At 52.9% G+C, this 20,665-nt stretch overlaps 1 protein-coding gene across 1 annotated transcript in view; it reads left to right on the top strand.

The window, feature by feature from the left end:
- LOC140732859 (glutathione hydrolase 1 proenzyme-like) overlaps positions 1–20,665 on the top strand; it is a 272,182-nt gene that overhangs the window by 189,838 nt on the left and 61,679 nt on the right. The window contains exon 10 of the mRNA XM_073055491.1: positions 6,691–6,803. Coding sequence (XP_072911592.1) covers positions 6,691–6,803 — 113 coding nt within the window. The remainder of the gene's footprint in view (positions 1–6,690; positions 6,804–20,665) is intronic.

Below are 20,665 nucleotides of genomic sequence, written 5' to 3' on the forward strand. Positions count from 1 at the left end.
TGTCATTAATCTCCAAGTACCTCAACCTTAATAATAGACTGCAACACGTTCCCAATCTCTGAGGCCTATAATTTCCTTTCTTTTGCCTTCCTCCCTTCTTAAAGAGTGGAGTGACATTTGCAATTTTCCAGTCCTCCGGGACCATGCCAGAATCAAGTGATTCTTGACAGGTCATGACCAATGCATCCGTTATCTCTTCAGCAACCTCTCTCAGGACTCTGGGATGTCGTCCGTCTGGTCCGGGTGACTTGTCCACCTTAAGACCTCTCAGTTTGCCCAGCACTGTTGCAGTGAGTGGCTGGAGCGGACCCAAGTGCAGGACACAGGCTTGGAGAGCAGGTTAGGATTCTTACGCGGCTTGGACTTGGACTTGGCCCCCGAGTGAAAAAACCAAACAACACCAGACAATTCGTATTGCGGCTCAGAGCAGCGGCAAACGGCCTGCAGTACTCAGCTGGACACGAGACGACAAAAACTAACAACGACAGTCCATTCGTATCTCGACTCAGGGTAGCACGTGAAGCGGCAAATGGCTGACAAAACTCAGCTGGACGGCAGGCTCTCCACTTGACCCAGGAACTGCGGACGACAGGCTCTCGACTCGACCCAGGAACTGGGGACGACAGGCTCTCCACTTGACCCAGGAACTGCGGACGACAGGTTCTCGATTCGACCCGGGAACTGCGGACGACAGGCTCTCGACTCGACCCAGGAACTGCGGACGACGGGTTCTCGACTCGACCCAGGAACTGCGGACGACAGGCTCTCGACTCGACCCGGGAACTGCGGACGACAGGCTCTCGACTCGACCCAGGAACTGCGGACGACAGGCTCTCGACTCGACCCGGGAACTGCGGACGACAGGCTCTCGACTCGACCCAGGAACTGCGGATGACAGGTTCTCGATTCGACCCGGGAACTGCGGACGACGGGCTCTCGACTCGACCCAGGAACTGCGGACGACAGGCTGTCGACTCGACCCAGGAACTGGGGACGACAGGTTCTCGACTTGACCCAGGAACTGCGGACGACAGGCTCTCGACTCGACCCGGGAACTGGGGACGACGGGCTCTCGACTCGACCCAGGAACTGCGGACGACAGGCTGTCGACTCGACCCAGGAACTGCGGACGACAGGCTGTCGACTCGACCCAGGAACTGGGGACGACAGGCTCTCGACTCGACCCAGGAACTGCGGACGACAGGCTCTCGACTCGACCCAGGAACTGCGGACGACGGGCTCTCGACTCGACCCAGGAACTGCGGACGACGGGCTCTCGACTCGACCCAGGAACTGCGGACGACGGGCTCTCGACTCGACCCAGGAACTGCGGACGACGGGCTCTCGACTCGACCCAGGAACTGCGGACGACGGGCTCTCGACTCGACCCAGGAACTGTGGACGACGGGCTCTCGACTCGACCCAGGAACTGCGGACGACAGGCTCTCGATTCGACCCAGGAACTGCGGACGACAGGCTCTCGACTCGACCCAGGAACTGCGGACGACGGGCTCTCGATTCGACCCAGGAACTGCGGACGACAGGCTCTCGACTCGACCCAGGAACTGCGGACGACAGGCTCTCGATTCGACCCGGGAACTGCGGACGACAGGCTCTCGACTCGACCCGGGAACTGTGGACGACAGGTTCTCGACTCGACCCAGGAACTGCGGACGACAGGCTGTCGATTCGACCCAGGTATTGCGGACGATGGGTTCTCGACTCGACCCGGGAACTGCGGACGACGGGCTCTCGACTCGACCCAGGAACTGCGGACGACGGGCTCTCGACTCGACCCAGGAACTGCGGACGACGGGCTCTCGACTCGACCCAGGAACTGCGGACGACGGGCTCTCGACTCGACCCGGGAACTGCGGACGACGGGCTCTCGACTCGACCCGGGAACTGCGGACGACGGGCTCTCGACTCGACCCAGGAACTGCGGACGACGGGCTCTCGACTCGACCCAGGAACTGCGGACGACGGGCTCTCGACTCGACCCGGGAACTGCGGACGACAGGTTCTCGACTCGACCCGGGAACTGCGGACGACAGGCTCTCGACTCGACCCAGGAACTGCGGACGACAGGCTCTGGACTCGACCCAGGAACTGCGGACGACGGGCTCTCGACTCGACCCAGGAACTGCGGACGACAGGCTCTCGACTCGACCCAGGAACTACGGACGACAGGCTCTCGACTCGACCCATTCTCGGCGGCCCGGAACGAGCATAGCGGCTCTGCTGAGGGGACGAATCAGTAGCGAGTAGACGTAAGCCGGAGTTTTTCTGCTGCTGGTTCGAATGAGGATCAGGTGCCCTAATCGTGGAGCCCAGTGGAACACAGGGAAACGGAAATTAACTGAACTGAATAGTCAATGGACCGGACAGTGACAAGCACTCTCTCCTTTGTAATAGCGATGTCACTCACTCCTGCTCCCTGACACTCATGAAGCACTGGCACACTGCTAGTGTCTTCCACTGTGAAGACAGATGTAAAGTACTCATTATCTTCATCTGTCATTTCTTTGTCTCCCATTACTACCTCACCAGCATCATTGTCCAGTGGTCCAATATCAACTCTCACTTCCCTTTTACTCTTTATATAACTGAAAAAACCTTTAGTATTCTGCTTTATATTATTGGCCAGTTTGCCCTCATATTTCATCTTTTTCCCTTTATAGCTTTTTTAGTTGCCTTTTGTTGGATTTTAAAAGTTTCCCAATCACCCAACTTCCCACTCACTTTTGCTGCCTTATATACCCTTTTCTTAGCTTTTATGCAGTCCTTAACTTCCTTTGTCAGCCACAATTGCCTACTTCTGTTATTTGAGATCAGTTGCTTCTGAGAGACAAATCTATCCTGCACCTTGTGAACTATTCCCAGTAACTTCAGCCATCTCTGCTCTGTCGTCATCCCCACCAGTATCCTCCTCCGACCCACCTGGGCAAGCTCCTCTCTCGTGCCTCTGGAATTCCCTTTATTCCATTGCGATACTGATACACCTGACTTATGCTTCTCCCTCTCAAACTGCGTTATGAATTCAATCATATTATCATCACTGCCTCCTCAGGGTTCTTTTATGTTAAATTCCCCACTAAGATCTGGCTTATTCCACAACATCCAATTTAAGATGTCCTTTCCCCGAGTAGGCTCAAGCACAAGCTGCTCTAAAAAGCCATCTCGTAGGCATCAACAAATACCCTCTCTTGTGACAGGACACCAACCTGACTTACCCAAATCCCTTTGCAAAATGAAGTCCCAATTACAACTGTGTCATTACCTTCATTACATGCCTTTCCCAGCTCCCTTTGCAATCTCAACACCACATCTTGGCTCCTATTTGGAGGCCTATCTGTAATTCCCATTCTGGTTTTTTTTCACCCTTGCAGTATGAAGGAATAAATGCCATCGTTCATATCATTGCTATAAAGCATGAGAAGGAGTGATCACAACACAGACCTCTGCGGGCCGCCAACAGTCAGCTGACCAGAAAGTCTCCCATTATTCCCACTCTGCTTCCTGTCAGTCAGACAATCTTCCATCCCCTCGTACCGTTCCTGTAATACCATGGGTTCTTATCTTGTACAGCAGGCTTATTATCTACAGCATCTTGTCAAAGGCCTTCTGAAAATCCAGTTTAGCATCCTCCACCGACTCTCCTTTGTCTTGTCAAAGAACTCCAACAGATTTATCAGGCAAGATTTCCCCTTAAGTTAAATATGCTAATTTTGGCCTATCTTATCAATGTGTCACCAATTACCCTGAAACCTCATCCTTAATAATGGACTCCAACATTTTCCCAACCATTTGAGTTCGGTTAACTGGCCATAATTTCTATTCTCTTGCCTCCCTCCCTTAAAGAGTGGAGGGACATTTACAATTTTCCTGTACTCCGGAATCACTGAGGAATCCAGTGGTTTTTGAACTATCATTACGAAAGCCACCACAATCTCCTCAGCTACTTCTTTCAGAACTCTGGGGTGTAGTTCATCTGGTCCATTTACATTTCTCACCTTCTCCTTAGTAATAGCAACAACACTCCGACTCCCTGACGTTCTCAAATTACTGGTATTCTATCTGTATCTTCCACAGTAAAGACTGACACAAAATATTTATTGAGTTCATCCACCATTTTGTCTGCCTCCCATTGCTACCCCTTCAGCATAACTTTCCAGCAGTGTGATATCCACTCTTGCCTCTCTTTTACTCTCAATATATTTATCTATTTGGAAAAATAAAACCCTTTTTCATGATTTGCTGGCCTGACCTCATATTTCATCTTTCCTCTCCTTTCTGCTTTTTTAGTTGCCTTCTATTGGTTTTTAAAAGCTTCCCAATCCTACAAACACGAGGAAATCTGCAGATGCTGGAAATTCAAACAGTAACACACACAAAATGCTGGTGGAACACAGCAAGCCAGGCAGCATCTATAGGGAGAAGCACTGTCGACGTTTTGGGCCGAGACCCTTCGTCAGGACTAACTGAAAGGAAAGATAGTAAGAGATTTGAAAGTAGTGGGGGGAGGGGGAAATGCGAAATGATAGGAGAAGACCGGAGGGGGAGGGGTGAAGCTAAGAGCTGGAAAGGTGATTGGCAAAAGGGATACAGAGCTGGAGAAGCTGGATCATGGGACGGGAGGCCTAGGGAGCAAGAAAGGGGGAGGGGGAAGCACCAGAGGGAGATGGAGAACAGGCAGGGTGATGGGCAGAGAGAGAGAAAAAAAACAACTAAATATGTCAGGGATGGGGTAAGAAGAGGAGGAGGGGCATTAACGGGAAGTTAGAGAAGTCATTGTTCATGCCATCAGTTTGGAGGCTACCCAGCCGGTATATAAGGTGTTGTTCCTCCAACCTGAGTGTGGCTTCATCTTGACAGTAGAGGAGGCCATGGATAGACATATCAGAATGGGAATGGGATGTGGAATTAAAATGTGTGGCCACTGGGAGATCCTGCTTTCTCTGGTGGACCGAGCGTAGGTGTTCAGCGAAACGGTCTCCCAGTCTGCGTCGGGTCTCACCAATATATAAAAGGCCACACCGGGAGCACCGGACGCAGTATACCACACCAGCCGACTCACAGGTGAAGTGTCGCCTCACCTGGAAGGACTGTCTGAGGCCCTGAATGGTGGTGAGGGAGGAAGTGTAAGGGCAGGTGTAGCACTTGTTCCGCTTACAAGAATAAATGCCAGGAGGGAGATCGGTGGGAAGGGATGGGGGGGACGAGTGGACAAGGGAGTCGCGTAGGGATCAATCCCTGCGGAAAGCAGAAAGGGGGGGAGGGAAAGATGTGCTTGGTAGTGGGATCCCGTTGGAGTTGGCGGAAGTTACGGAGAATTATACGTTAGACCTGGAGGCTGCTGGGGTGGTAGGTGAGGACAAGGGGAACCCTATCCCGAGTGGGGTGGCGGGCGGATGGGGTGAGGGCAGATGTGCCGGAAATGGGAGAGATGCGTTTGAGAGCAGAGTTGATGGTGGAAGAAGGGAAGCCCCTTTGTTTAAAAAAGGAAGACATCTCCTTCATCCTGGAATGAAAAGCCTCATCCTGAGAGCAGATGCGGCGGAGATGGAGGAATTGTGAGAAGGGGATAGCATTTTTGCAAGAGACAGGGTGGGAAGAGGAATAGTCCAGGTAGCTGTGAGAGTCTGTAGGCTTACAGTAGATATCAGTAGAACTTCTCACTAATGTTTGCTTTGCTGTATGCCCTTTCTTTTGCTTTGATGAACTTGGTTTTCAGGGCATGATTAGCACTGACTATTGATTCATCCAGCCTTTCAGCACTGTGGTCCATATTCCAGGGAAGTGTTATCCGAAGTGCAGATGAAAGGGCTCAGCTTGAAACTCCAACTGTCCGTTGGTGTTGCCTGACCTGCGAACCTCCTCCAGCAGTCGGTGTGTGTCGCTGAAATCCTGGAGGAGTCGATCATCCTTAGAACGAGAGTGAGATCCTCTCACTGCACCCGACATTCCCTCCCACTTACAAAGATGTCTTTGTGAAGTTCACTTTTGTTTGACGTCTCTGTCGCCTAAATTTGTTTTGCTAATGGGAGGTCCAGTGATGCAGTCCACTGTCTCCCAGTTCCAGAGACCCGGGCTCGGTCCTGACCTTGGGTGCTGCCTGTGTGGTGTTTCTGATTTGCTCCCCATCACGTGGGTTAGTAGGTTAATTGGCCAAGGTAAGTTCCGTCAGTGTATATCTGTATATGGTAGAATCAGAGCAATGATGGGGATGTGGTTGGACAGAGTAGATGTGGAAAAGCTGTTTCCCTTGGTGGGTGAGTCCAGGACAAGAGGCCACAGTCTTAGAATTAGAGGGTACCCATTTAAAACAGAGATGAGGAGAAATTTTCTTAGCCAGAGCGTCGTGGATTTACGGAATTCATTGCCACATACAACTGTGGAGGCCCAATCATTGAAGGTTTTTAAGGAGTAGATTGACAGGTATCTAATTAGTCAGAGTATCAAGGGATATGGGAAAAAAAAAGCCGAATATTGGAACTAGAAGGGAGAATAGTTCAGCTCATGGTGGAGTGGCTGAGCAGACTCGTTGGGCTGAATGGCCTAGATCTTATGATGTGGGGAGAATGAAGGATTAGTGAAACTGGGTGGCTGGTGCTCAGCATGGACTAGGTGAGCTGAAGGGCCTCTCTCTGTGCTTTATCTCCATGACAATATCACTCCTTCCTGTTGCAGTTTTGGATCCAAGGTGAGGTCGAACACCAGTGGCATCATCTTCAACAATCAAATGAATGACTTCGCCTTCCCGGGCCGCGACAATAATTTTGCTGCAAACTTCATCGAACCAGGTCAGCTGGTGTCTGCAGGACTGTGTCCGTCGAGTGGCATGATCAGGACTGTGTCAGTGGAATGGCATGATCAGGGCTGTGTCAGTGGAGTGGCATGATCAGGACTGTGTCAGTGGAATGGCATGATCAGGACTGTGTCAGTGGAGTGGCATGATCAGGACTGTGTCAGTGGAATGGCATGATCAGGACTGTGTCAGTGGAGTGGCATGATCAGGGCTGTGTCAGTGGAGTGGCATGATCAGGACTGTGTCAGTGGAGTGGCATGATCAGGACTGTGTCAGTGGAATGGCATGATCAGGGCTGTGTCAGTGGAGTGGCATGATCAGGACTGTGTCAGTGGAGTGTCATGATCAGGACTGTGTCAGTGGAGTGGCATGATCAGGACTGTGTCAGTGGAGTGTCATGATCAGGACTGTGTCAGTGGAGTGGCATGATCAGGACTGTGTCCGTGGAATGGCATGATCAGGACTGTGTCAGTGGAGTGTCATGATCAGGACTGTGTCAGTGGAGTGTCATGATCAGGACTGTGTCAGTGGAATGGCATGATCAGGACTGTGTCAGTGGAGTGGCATGATCAGGGCTGTGTCCGTGGAGTGGCATGATCAGGACTGTGTCCGTGGAGTGGCATGATCAGGGCTGTGTCAGTGGAATGGCATGATCAGGACTGTGTCCGTGGAGTGGCATGATCAGGGCTGTGTCAGTGGAATGGCATGATCAGGGCTGTGTCAGTGGAGTGGCATGATCAGGACTGTGTCAGTGGAGTGGCATGATCAGGACTGTGTCAGTGGAATGGCATGATCAGGACTGTGTCAGTGGAATGGCAAGATCAGGACTGTGTCCGTGGAGTGGCATGATCAGGGCTGTGTCAGTGGAATGGCATGATCAGGACTGTGTCCGTGGAGTGGCATGATCAGGGCTGTGTCCGTGGAGTGGGATGATCAGGACTGTGTCAGTGGAGTGTCATGATCAGGGCTGTGTCAGTGGAATGGCATGATCAGGACTGTGTCCGTGGAGTGGCATGATCAGGACTGTGTCAGTGGAGTGGCATGATCAGGGCTGTGTCCGTGGAGTGGCATGATCAGGACTGTGTCCGTGGAGTGGCATGATCAGGACTGTGTCAGTGGAGTGGCATGATCAGGACTGTGTCCGTGGAGTGGCATGATCAGGACTGTGTCAGTGGAGTGGCATGATCAGGGCTGTGTCCGTGGAGTGGCATGATCAGGACTGTGTCCGTGGAGTGGCATGATCAGGACTGTGTCAGTGGAGTGGCATGATCAGGACTGTGTCCGTGGAGTGGCATGATCAGGACTGTGTCAGTGGAGTGGCATGATCAGGGCTGTGTCCGTGGAATGGCATGATCAGGACTGTGTCAGTGGAGTGGCATGATCAGGTCTGTGTCAGTGGAGTGGCATGATCAGGACTGTGTCAGTGGAGTGGCATGATCAGGACTGTGTCAGTGGAGTGGCATGATCAGGGCTGTGTCAGTGGAATGGCATGATCAGGACTGTGTCAGTGGAGTGGCATGATCAGGGCTGTGTCAGTGGAATGGCATGATCAGGACAGTGTCAGTGGAGTTCCATGATCAGGACTGTGTCAGTGGAGTGGCATGATCAGGGCTGTGTCAGTGGAATGGCATGATCAGGACTGTGTCAGTGGAGTGGCATGATCAGGACTGTGTCAGTGGAATGGCATGATCAGGACTGTGTCAGTGGAGTGGCATGATCAGGACTGTGTCAGTGGAGTGGCATGATCAGGACTGTGTCAGTGGAATGGCATGATCAGGCCTGTGTCAGTGGAATGGCATGATCAGGACTGTGTCAGTGGAGTGGCATGATCAGGACTGTGTCAGTGGAATGGCATGATCAGGACTGTGTCAGTGGAGTGGCATGATCAGGGCTGTGTCAGTGGAATGGCATGATCAGGACTGTGTCAGTGGAGTGGCATGATCAGGACTGTGTCAGTGGAATGGCATGATCAGGGCTGTGTCAGTGGAATGGCATGATCAGAACTGTGTCAGTGGAGTGGCATGATCAGGACTGTGTCAGTGGAGTGGCATGATCAGGACTGTGTCAGTGGAGTGGCATGATCAGGACTGTGTCAGTGGAGTGGCATGATCAGGACTGTGTCAGTGGAGTGGCATGATCAGGACTGTGTCAGTGGAATGGCATGATCAGGACTGTGTCAGTGGAATGGCATGATCAGGACTGTGTCAGTGGAATGGCATGATCAGGACTGTGTCAGTGGAGTGGCATGATCAGGACTGTGTCAGTGGAATGGCATGATCAGGACTGTGTCAGTGGAGTGGCATGATCAGGACTGTGTCAGTGGAATGGCATGATCAGGACTGTGTCAGTGGAGTGGCATGATCAGGACTGTGTCAGTGGAATGGCATGATCAGGACTGTGTCAGTGGAATGGCATGATCAGGACTGTGTCAGTGGAGTGGCATGATCAGGGCTGTGTCAGTGGAGTGGCATGATCAGGACTGTGTCAGTGGAATGGCATGATCAGGACTGTGTCAGTGGAGTGGCATGATCAGGACTGTGTCAGTGGAATGGCATGATCAGGACTGTGTCGGTGGAGTGGCATGATCAGGGCTGTGTCAGTGGAATGGCATGATCAGGGCTGTGTCAGTGGAGTGGCATGATCAGGACTGCGTCCGTGGAGTGGCATGATCAGGTCTGTGTCAGTGGAGTGGCATGATCAGGACTGTGTCAGTGGAATGGCATGATCAGGGCTGTGTCAGTGGAGTGGCATGATCAGGACTGTGTCAGTGGAATGGCATGATCAGGACTGTGTCAGTGGAGTGGCATGATCAGGACTGTGTCAGTGGAGTGGCATGATCAGGACTGTGTCAGTGGAATGGCATGATCAGGACTGTGTCAGTGGAGTGGCATGATCAGGGCTGTGTCAGTGGAGTGGCATGATCAGGACTGTGTCAGTGGAATGGCATGATCAGGACTGTGTCAGTGGAATGGCATGATCAGGGCTGTGTCAGTGGAATGGCATGATCAGGGCTGTGTCAGTGGAGTTCCATGATCAGGGCTGTGTCAGTGGAATGGCATGATCAGGACTGTGTCAGTGGAATGGCATGATCAGGGCTGTGTCAGTGGAGTGGCATGATCAGGACTGTGTCAGTGGAATGGCATGATCAGGACTGTGTCAGTGGAGTGGCATGATCAGGACTGTGTCAGTGGAATGGCATGATCAGGACTGTGTCAGTGGAGTGGCATGATCAGGACTGTGTCAGTGGAGTGGCATGATCAGGACTGTGTCAGTGGAATGGCATGATCAGGACTGTGTCAGTGGAGTGGCATGATCAGGACTGTGTCAGTGGAATGGCATGATCAGGACTGTGTCAGTGGAGTGGCATGATCAGGACTGTGTCAGTGGAGTGGCATGATCAGGACTGTGTCAGTGGAGTGGCATGATCAGGGCTGTGTCAGTGGAATGGCATGATCAGGACTGTGTCAGTGGAGTGGCATGATCAGGGCTGTGTCAGTGGAATGGCATGATCAGGACAGTGTCAGTGGAGTTCCATGATCAGGACTGTGTCAGTGGAGTGGCATGATCAGGGCTGTGTCAGTGGAATGGCATGATCAGGACTGTGTCAGTGGAGTGGCATGATCAGGACTGTGTCAGTGGAATGGCATGATCAGGACTGTGTCAGTGGAGTGGCATGATCAGGACTGTGTCAGTGGAGTGGCATGATCAGGACTGTGTCAGTGGAATGGCATGATCAGGACTGTGTCAGTGGAATGGCATGATCAGGACTGTGTCAGTGGAATGGCATGATCAGGACTGTGTCAGTGGAGTGGCATGATCAGGACTGTGTCAGTGGAGTGGCATGATCAGGACTGTGTCAGTGGAATGGCATGATCAGGACTGTGTCAGTGGAGTGGCATGATCAGGACTGTGTCAGTGGAATGGCATGATCAGGACTGTGTCAGTGGAATGGCATGATCAGGACTGTGTCAGTGGAATGGCATGATCAGGACTGTGTCAGTGGAATGGCATGATCAGGACTGTGTCAGTGGAGTGGCATGATCAGGACTCTGTCAGTGGAATGGCATGATCAGGGCTGTGTCAGTGGAATGGCATGATCAGGACTGTGTCAGTGGAATGGCATGATCAGGACTGTGTCAGTGGAATGGCATGATCAGGACTGTGTCAGTGGAATGGCATGATCAGGACTGTGTCAGTGGAGTGGCATGATCAGGACTGTGTCAGTGGAGTGGCATGATCAGGACTGTGTCAGTGGAATGGCATGATCAGGACTGTGTCAGTGGAGTGGCATGATCAGGACTGTGTCAGTGGAGTGGCATGATCAGGGCCGTGTCCGTGGAATGGCATGATCAGGACTGTGTCAGTGGAGTGGCATGATCAGGACTGTGTCAGTGGAGTGGCATGATCAGGACTGTGTCAGTGGAATGGCATGATCAGGCCTGTGTCAGTGGAGTGGCATGATCAGGACTGTGTCAGTGGAGTGGCATGATCAGGACTGTGTCAGTGGAGTGGCATGATCAGGGCTGTGTCAGTGGAATGGCATGATCAGGACTGTGTCAGTGGAGTGGCATGATCAGGGCTGTGTCAGTGGAATGGCATGATCAGGACTGTGTCAGTGGAATGGCATGATCAGGACTGTGTCAGTGGAGTGGCATGATCAGGACTGTGTCAGTGGAATGGCATGATCAGGGCTGTGTCAGTGGAATGGCATGATCAGGACTGTGTCAGTGGAATGGCATGATCAGGACTGTGTCAGTGGAATGGCATGATCAGGGCCGTGTCCGTGGAATGGCATGATCAGGACTGTGTCAGTGGAGTGGCATGATCAGGACTGTGTCAGTGGAGTGGCATGATCAGGACTGTGTCAGTGGAATGGCATGATCAGGACTGTGTCAGTGGAGTTCCATGATCAGGACTGTGTCAGTGGAGTGGCATGATCAGGACTGTGTCAGTGGAGTTCCATGATCAGGACTGTGTCAGTGGAATGGCATGATCAGGACTGTGTCAGTGGAGTTCCATGATCAGGACTGTGTCAGTGGAGTGGCATGATCAGGACTATGTCAGTGGAGTGGCATGATCAGGACTGTGTCAGTGGAATGGCATGATCAGGACTGTGTCAGTGGAGTTCCATGATCAGGACTGTGTCAGTGGAATGGCATGATCAGGACTGTGTCAGTGGAGTGGCATGATCAGGACTGTGTCAGTGGAATGGCATGATCAGGACTGTGTCAGTGGAGTTCCATGATCAGGACTGTGTCAGTGGAATGGCATGATCAGGACTGTGTCAGTGGAGTTCCATGATCAGGACTGTGTCAGTGGAGTGGCATGATCAGGACTGTGTCAGTGGAGTTCCATGATCAGGACTGTGTCAGTGGAGTGGCATGATCAGGACTGTGTCCGTGGAATGGCATGATCAGGGCTGTGTCAGTGGAATGGCATGATCAGGACTGCGTCCGTGGAGTGGCATGATCAGGACTGTGTCAGTGGAATGGCATGATCAGGGCTGTGTCAGTGGAATGGCATGATCAGGGCTGTGTCAGTGGAGTGGCATGATCAGGACTGTGTCAGTGGAATGGCATGATCAGGGCTGTGTCAGTGGAATGGCATGATCAGGGCTGTGTCAGTGGAATGGCATGATCAGGACTGTGTCAGTGGAGTGGCATGATCAGGACTGTGTCAGTGGAGTGGCATGATCAGGACTGTGTCAGTGGAATGGCATGATCAGGACTGTGTCAGTGGAGTGGCATGATCAGGGCTGTGTCAGTGGAGTGGCATGATCAGGGCTGTGTCAGTGGAGTGGCATGATCAGGACTGTGTCCGTGGAGTGGCATGATCAGGGCTGTGTCAGTGGAGTGGCATGATCAGGACTGTGTCAGTGGAATGGCATGATCAGGACTGTGTCAGTGGAGTGGCATGATCAGGACTGTGTCAGTGGAATGGCATGATCAGGACTCTGTTAGTGGAGTTGCGTGATCAGGACTGTGTCAGTGGAGTGGCATGATCAGGACTGTGTCAGTGGAATGGCATGATCAGGACTGCGTCCGTGGAGTGGCATGATCAGGACTGTGTCCGTGGAATGGCATGATCAGGACTGTGTCAGTGGAGTGGCATGATCAGGACTGTGTCAGTGGAATGGCATGATCAGGACTGTGTCCGTGGAATGGCATGATCAGGACTGTGTCAGTGGAGTGGCATGATCAGGACTGTGTCAGTGGAATGGCATGATCAGGACTGTGTCAGTGGAATGGCATGATCAGGACTGTGTCAGTGGAATGGCATGATCAGGACTGTGTCCGTGGAATGGCATGATCAGGACTGTGTCAGTGGAGTTGCATGATCAGGACTGTGTCAGTGGAATGGCATGATCAGGACTGTGTCAGTGGAATGGCATGATCAGGACTGTGTCAGTGGAATGGCATGATCAGGACTGTGTCAGTGGAATGGCATGATCAGGACTGTGTCAGTGGAGTGGCATGATCAGGACTGTGTCCGTGGAATGGCATGATCAGGACTGTGTCAGTGGAGTGGCATGATCAGGACTGTGTCAGTGGAATGGCATGATCAGGACTGCGTCCGTGGAGTGGCATGATCAGGGCTGTGTCAGTGGAGTGGCATGATCAGGACTGCGTCCGTGGAGTGGCATGATCAGGACTGTGTCAGTGGAATGGCATGATCAGGACTGTGTCAGTGGAATGGCATGATCAGGGCTGTGTCAGTGGAATGGCATGATCAGGACTGTGTCGGTGGAATGGCGTGATCAGGACTGTGTCAGTGGAATGGCATGATCAGGACTGTGTCAGTGGAGTGGCATGATCAGGACTGTGTCAGTGGAATGGCATGATCAGGACTGTGTCAGTGGAGTGGCATGATCAGGACTGTGTCAGTGGAATGGCATGATCAGGACTGTGTCAGTGGAGTGGCATGATCAGGACTGTGTCAGTGGAATGGCATGATCAGGACTGTGTCAGTGGAATGGCATGATCAGGACTGTGTCAGTGGAGTGGCATGATCAGGACTGTGTCAGTGGAATGGCATGATCAGGACTGTGTCAGTGGAATGGCATGATCAGGACTGTGTCAGTGGAATGGCATGATCAGGACTGCGTCCGTGGAGTGGCATGATCAGGACTGTGTCCGTGGAATGGCATGATCAGGACTGTGTCAGTGGAGTGGCATGATCAGGACTGTGTCAGTGGAGTGGGATGATCAGGACTGTGTCAGTGGAGTGGCATGATCAGGACTGTGTCAGTGGAGTGGCATGATCAGGACTGTGTCAGTGGAGTGGCATGATCAGGACTGTGTCAGTGGAGTGGGATGATCAGGGCTGTGTCAGTGGAGTGGCATGATCAGGACTGTGTCAGTGGAGTGGGATGATCAGGGCTGTGTCAGTGGAATGGCATGATCAGGACTGTGTCAGTGGAATGGCATGATCAGGACTGTGTCCGTGGAGTGGCATGATCAGGACTGTGTCAGTGGAATGGCATGATCAGGACTGCGTCCGTGGAGTGGCATGATCAGGACTGTGTCAGTGGAGTGGCATGATCAGGACTGTGTCAGTGGAGTGGCATGATCAGGACTGTGTCCGTGGAGGGGCATGATCAGGACTGTGTCAGTGGAGTGGCATGATCAGGACTGTGTCAGTGGAGTGGCATGATCAGGACTGTGTCAGTGGAGTGGCATGATCAGGTCTGTGTCAGTGGAGTGGCATGATCAGGACTGTGTCAGTGGAATGGCATGATCAGGACTGTGTCGGTGGAATGGCATGATCAGGACTGTGTCAGTGGAATGGCATGATCAGGGCTGTGTCAGTGGAGTGGCATGATCAGGACTGTGTCCGTGGAGTGGCATGATCAGGACTGTGTCAGTGGAATGGCATGATCAGGACTGTGTCGGTGGAATGGCATGATCAGGACTGTGTCGGTGGAATGGCATGATCAGGACTGTGTCAGTGGAATGGCATGATCAGGGCTGTGTCAGTGGAGTGGCATGATCAGGGCTGTGTCAGTGGAGTGGCATGATCAGGACTGTGTCAGTGGAGTGGGATGATCAGGACTGTGTCAGTGGAGTGGCATGATCAGGACTGTGTCAGTGGAGTGGGATGATCAGGACTGTGTCAGTGGAGTGGCATGATCAGGACTGTGTCAGTGGAATGGTATGATCAGGGCTGTGTCAGTGGAGTGGCATGATCAGGACTGTGTCAGTGGAGTGGGATGATCAGGACTGTGTCAGTGGAGTGGCATGATCAGGACTGTGTCAGTGGAATGGCATGATCAGGGCTGTGTCAGTGGAGTGGCATGATCAGGGCTGTGTCGGTGGAGTGGCATGTTCAGGACTGTGTCAGTGGAGTGGCATGATCAGGACTGTGTCAGTGGAGTGGCATGATCAGGACTGTGTCAGTGGAGTGGGATGATCAGGACTGTGTCAGTGGAGTGGCATGATCAGGGCTGTGTCCGTGGAGTGGCATGATCAGGACTGTGTCAGTGGAGTGGCATGATCAGGGCTGTGTCCGTGGAGTGGCATGATCAGGACTGTGTCCGAGGACTGGCATGATCAGGACTGTGTCAGTGGAGTGGCATGATCAGGACTGTGTCCGTGGAGTGGCATGATCAGGACTGTGTCAGTGGAGTGGCATGATCAGGGCTGTGTCCGTGGAGTGGCATGATCAGGACTGTGTCAGTGGAGTGGCATGTTCAGGACTGTGTCAGTGGAGTGGCATGATCAGGGCTGTGTCAGTGGAATGGCATGATCAGGACTGTGTCAGTGGAGTGGCATGATCAGGACTGTGTCAGTGGAATGGCATGATCAGGACTGTGTCAGTGGAGTGGCATGATCAGGACTGTGTCAGTGGAATGGCATGATCAGGACTGTGTCAGTGGAGTGGCATGATCAGGACTGCGTCCGTGGAGTGGCATGATCAGGACTGTGTCAGTGGAGTGGCATGATCAGGACTGTGTCAGTGGAGTGGCATGATCAGGACTGTGTCAGTGGAGTGGCATGATCAGGACTGTGTCAGTGGAGTGGCATGTTCAGGACTGTGTCGGTGGAATGGCATGATCAGGACTGTGTCAGTGGAGTGGCATGATCAGGACTGTGTCGGTGGAATGGCATGATCAGGACTGTGTCAGTGGAATGGCATGATCAGGACTGTGTCAGTGGAGTGGCATGTTCAGGACTGTGTCAGTGGAGTGGCATGATCAGGGCTGTGTCAGTGGAATGGCATGATCAGGACTGTGTCAGTGGAGTGGCATGATCAGGACTGTGTCAGTGGAATGGCATGATCAGGACTGTGTCAGTGGAGTGGCATGATCAGGACTGTGTCAGTGGAGTGGCATGATCAGGACTGTGTCAGTGGAGTGGCATGTTCAGGACTGTGTCAGTGGAGTGGCATGATCAGGGCTGTGTCAGTGGAATGGCATGATCAGGACTGTGTCAGTGGAGTGGCATGATCAGGACTGTGTCAGTGGAATGGCATGATCAGGACTGTGTCAGTGGAGTGGCATGATCAGGACTGTGTCAGTGGAATGGCATGATCAGGACTGCGTCCGTGGAGTGGCATGATCAGGACTGTGTCAGTGGAATGGCATGATCAGGGCTGTGTCAGTGGAGTGGCATGATCAGGGCTGTGTCAGTGGAATGGCATGATCAGGACTGTGTCAGTGGAATGGCATGATCAGGGCTGTGTCAGTGGAGTGGCATGATCAGGACTGTGTCAGTGGAGTGGCATGATCAGGGCTGTGTCAGTGGAGTGGCATGATCAGGACTGTGTCAGTGGAGTGGCATGATCAGGACTGCGTCCGTGGAGTGGCATGATCAGGACTGTGTCAGTGGAGTGGCATGATCAGGACTGTGTCAGTGGAATGGCATGATCAGGGCCGTGTCAGTGGAGTGGCATGATCAGGGCTGTGTCAGTGGAGTGACATGATCAGGGCTGTGTCAGTGGAGTGGCATGATCAGGGCTGTGTCAGTGGAGTGACATGATCAGGGCTGTGTCAGTGGAGTGGCATGATCAGGACTGTGTCCGTGGAGTGGCATGATCAGGACTGTGTCAGTGGAATGGCATGATCAGGACTGTGTCAGTGGAATGGCATGATCAGGACAGTGTCAGTGGAGTGGCATGTTCAGGACTGTGTCGGTGGAATGGCATGATCAGGACTGTGTCAGTGGAGTGGCATGATCAGGACTGTGTCAGTGGAGTGGCATGATCAGGACTGTGTCAGTGGAGTGGCATGATCAGGACTGTGTCCGTGGAGTGGCATGATCAGGACTGTGTCAGTGGAATGGCATGATCAGGACTGTGTCAGTGGAGTGGCATGATCAGGGCTGTGTCAGTGGAGTGGCATGATCAGGACTGTGTCAGTGGAGTGTCATTATCAGGACTGTGTCCGTGGAGTGGCATGATCAGGACTGTGTCAGTGGAATGGCATGATCAGTACTGTGTCAGTGGAGTGGCATGATCAGGACTGTGTCAGTGGAATGGCATGATCAGGGCTGTGTCAGTGGAGTGGCATGATCAGGGCTGTGTCTGTGGAATGGAATGATCAGGGCTGTGTCAGTGGAGTGACATGATCAGGGCTGTGTCAGTGGAATGGAATGATCAGGGCTGTGTCAGTGGAGTGACATGATCAGGGCTGTGTCAGTGGAGTGACATGATCAGGACTGTGTCAGTGGAATGGCATGATCAGGACCGTGTCCGTGGAGTGGCATGATCAGGGCTGTGTCAGTGGAATGGAATGATCAGGGCTGTGTCAGTGGAGTGACATGATCAGGGCTGTGTCAGTGGAATGGAATGATCAGGGCTGTGTCAGTGGAGTGACATGATCAGGGCTGTGTCAGTGGAGTGGCATGATCAGGGCTGTGTCAGTGGAGTGGCATGATCAGGGCTGTGTCTGTGGAGTGGCATGATCAGGGCTGTGTCAGTGGACTGGCATGATCAGGACTGTGTCAGTGGAGTGGCATGATCAGGACTGTGTCAGTGGAGTGGCATGATCAGGACTGTGTCAGTGGAGTGGCATGATCAGGACTGTGTCAGTGGAGTGGCATGATCAGGACTGTGTCAGTGGAGTGGCATGATCAGGACTGTATCAGTGGAGTTGCATGATCAGGACTGTGTCAGTGGAATGGCATGATCAGGGCCGTGTCAGTGGAATGGCATGATCAGGGCTGTGTCAGTGGAGTGACATGATCAGGACTGTGTCAGTGGAATGGCATGATCAGGGCTGTGTCAGTGGAGTGGCATGATCAGGGCTGTGTCTGTGGAGTGGCATGATCAGGGCTGTGTCAGTGGAGTGGCATGATCAGGACTGCGTCCGTGGAGTGGCATGATCAGGACTGTGTCAGTGGAGTGGCATGATCAGGACTGTGTCCGTGGAGTGGCATGATCAGGACTGTGTCCGTGGAGTGGCATGATCAGGGCTGTGTCCGTGGAGTGGCATGATCAGGACTGTGTCAGTGGAGTGGCATGATCAGGACTGTGTCAGTGGACTGGCATGATCAGGGCTGTGTCGGTGGAGTGGCATGATCAGGACTGTGTCAGTGGAGTGGCATGATCAGGGCTGTGTCAGTGGAGTGGCATGATCAGGACTGTGTCAGTGGAGTGGCATGATCAGGACTGTGTCAGTGGAGTGGCATGATCAGGGCTGTGTCAGTGGAGTTCCATGATCAGGACTGTGTCAGTGGAATGGCATGATCAGGACTGCGTCAGTGGAGTTCCATGATCAGGGCTGTGTCAGTGGAGTGGCATGATCAGGACTGTGTCAGTGGAGTGGCATGATCAGGACTGTGTCAGTGGAGTGGCATGATCAGGGCTGTGTCAGTGGAGTGGCATGATCAGGACTGTGTCAGTGGAGTGGCATGATCAGGACTGTGTCAGTGGAATGGCATGATCAGGCCTGTGTCAGTGGAGTGGCATGATCAGGACTGCGTCAGTGGAGTTCCATGATCAGGGCTGTGTCAGTGGAGTGGCATGATCAGGACTGCGTCAGTGGAGTTCCATGATCAGGGCTGTGTCAGTGGAGTGGCATGATCAGGACTGTGTCAGTGGAGTGGCATGATCAGGACTGTGTCAGTGGAGTGGCATGATCAGGACTGTGTCAGTGGAGTGGCATGATCAGGACTGTGTCAGTGGAGTGGCATGATCAGGACTGTGTCAGTGGAGTGGCATGATCAGGACTGTGTCAGTGGAGTTGCATGATCAGGGCTGTGTCAGTGGAATGGCATGATGAGGACTGTGTCAGTGGAGTGGCATGATCAGGCCTGTGTCAGTGGAATGGCATGATCAGGACTGTGTCAGTGGAGTGGCATGATCAGGGCTGTGTCAGTGGAGTGGCATGATCAGGGCTGTGTCAGTGGAGTGGCATGATCAGGACTGTGTCAGTGGAGAGGCATGATCAGGACTGTGTCAGTGGAGTGGCATGATCAGGACTGTGTCAGTGGAGTGGCATGATCAGGCCTGTGTCAGTGGAATGGCATGATCAGGGCTGTGTCAGTGGAGTGGCATGATCAGGGCTGTGTCAGTGGAGTGGCATGATCAGGACTGTGTCAGTGGAGTGGCATGATCAGGGCTGTGTCAGTGGAGTGGCATGATCAGGACTGTGTCAGTGGAGTGGCATGATCAGGCCTGTGTCAGTGGAATGGCATGATCAGGACTGTGTCAGTGGAGTGGCATGATCAGGCCTGTGTCAGTGGAATGGCATGATCAGGACTGTGTCAGTGGAGTGGCATGATCAGGGCTGTGTCAGTGGAGTGGCATGATCAGGACTGTGTCAGTGGAATGGCATGATCAGGGCTGTGTCAGTGGAGTGGCATGATCAGGGCTGTGTCAGTGGAGTGGCATGATCAGGACTGTGTCAGTGGAGTGGCATGATCAGGACTGTGTCAGTGGAGTGGCATGATCAGGGCTGTGTCAGTGGAGTGGCATGATCAGGACTGTGTCAGTGGAGTGGCATGATCAGGACTGTGTCAGTGGAGTGGCATGATCAGGACTGTGCCCGTGGAGTGGCATGATCAGGACTGCGTCAGTGGAGTGGCATGATCAGGACTGTGTCAGTGGAGTTCCATGATCAGGGCTGTGTCAGTGGAGTGGCATGATCAGGGCTGTGTCAGTGGAGTGGCATGATCAGGACTGTGTCAGTGGAATGGCATGATCAGGCCTGTGTCAGTGGAGTGGCATGATCAGGGCTGTGTCAGTGGAGTGGCATGATCAGGGCTGTGTCAGTGGAGTGGCATGATCAGGACTGTGTCAGTGGAATGGCATGATCAGGACTGTGTCAGTGGAGTGGCATGATCAGGTCTGTGCCCGTGGAGTGGTATGATCAGTGCTGTGTCAGTGGAATGGCATGATCAGGGCTGTGCCCGTGGAGTGGCATGATCAGGTCTGTGCCCGTGGAGTGGCATGATCAGGACTGTGTCAGTGGAATGGCATGATCAGGGCTGTGTCAGTGGAGTGGCATGATCAGGACTGTGTCAGTGGAGTTCCATGATCAGGACTGTGTCAGTGGAGTGGCATGATCAGGACTGTGTCAGTGGAGTGGCATGATCAGGACTGTGTCCGTGGAGTTCCATGATCAGCACTGTGTCAGTGGAGTGGCATGATCAGGACTGTGTCAGTGGAGTGGCATGATCAGGGCTGTGCCCGTGGAGTGGCATGATCAGGACTGTGTCAGTGGAATGGCATGATCAGGACTGTGTCAGTGGAGTGGCATGATCAGGACTGTGTCAGTGGAATGGCATGATCCGGACTGTGTCAGTGGAGTGGCATGATCAGGGCTGTGTCAGTGGAGTGGCATGATCAGGACTGTGTCAGTGGGGTGGCATGATCAGGACTGTGTCAGTGTAGTGGCATGATCAGGACTGTGCCCGT

This window comes from Hemitrygon akajei, chromosome 9, assembly GCF_048418815.1.
Source record: "Hemitrygon akajei chromosome 9, sHemAka1.3, whole genome shotgun sequence".
NCBI lineage: Eukaryota > Metazoa > Chordata > Chondrichthyes > Myliobatiformes > Dasyatidae > Hemitrygon > Hemitrygon akajei.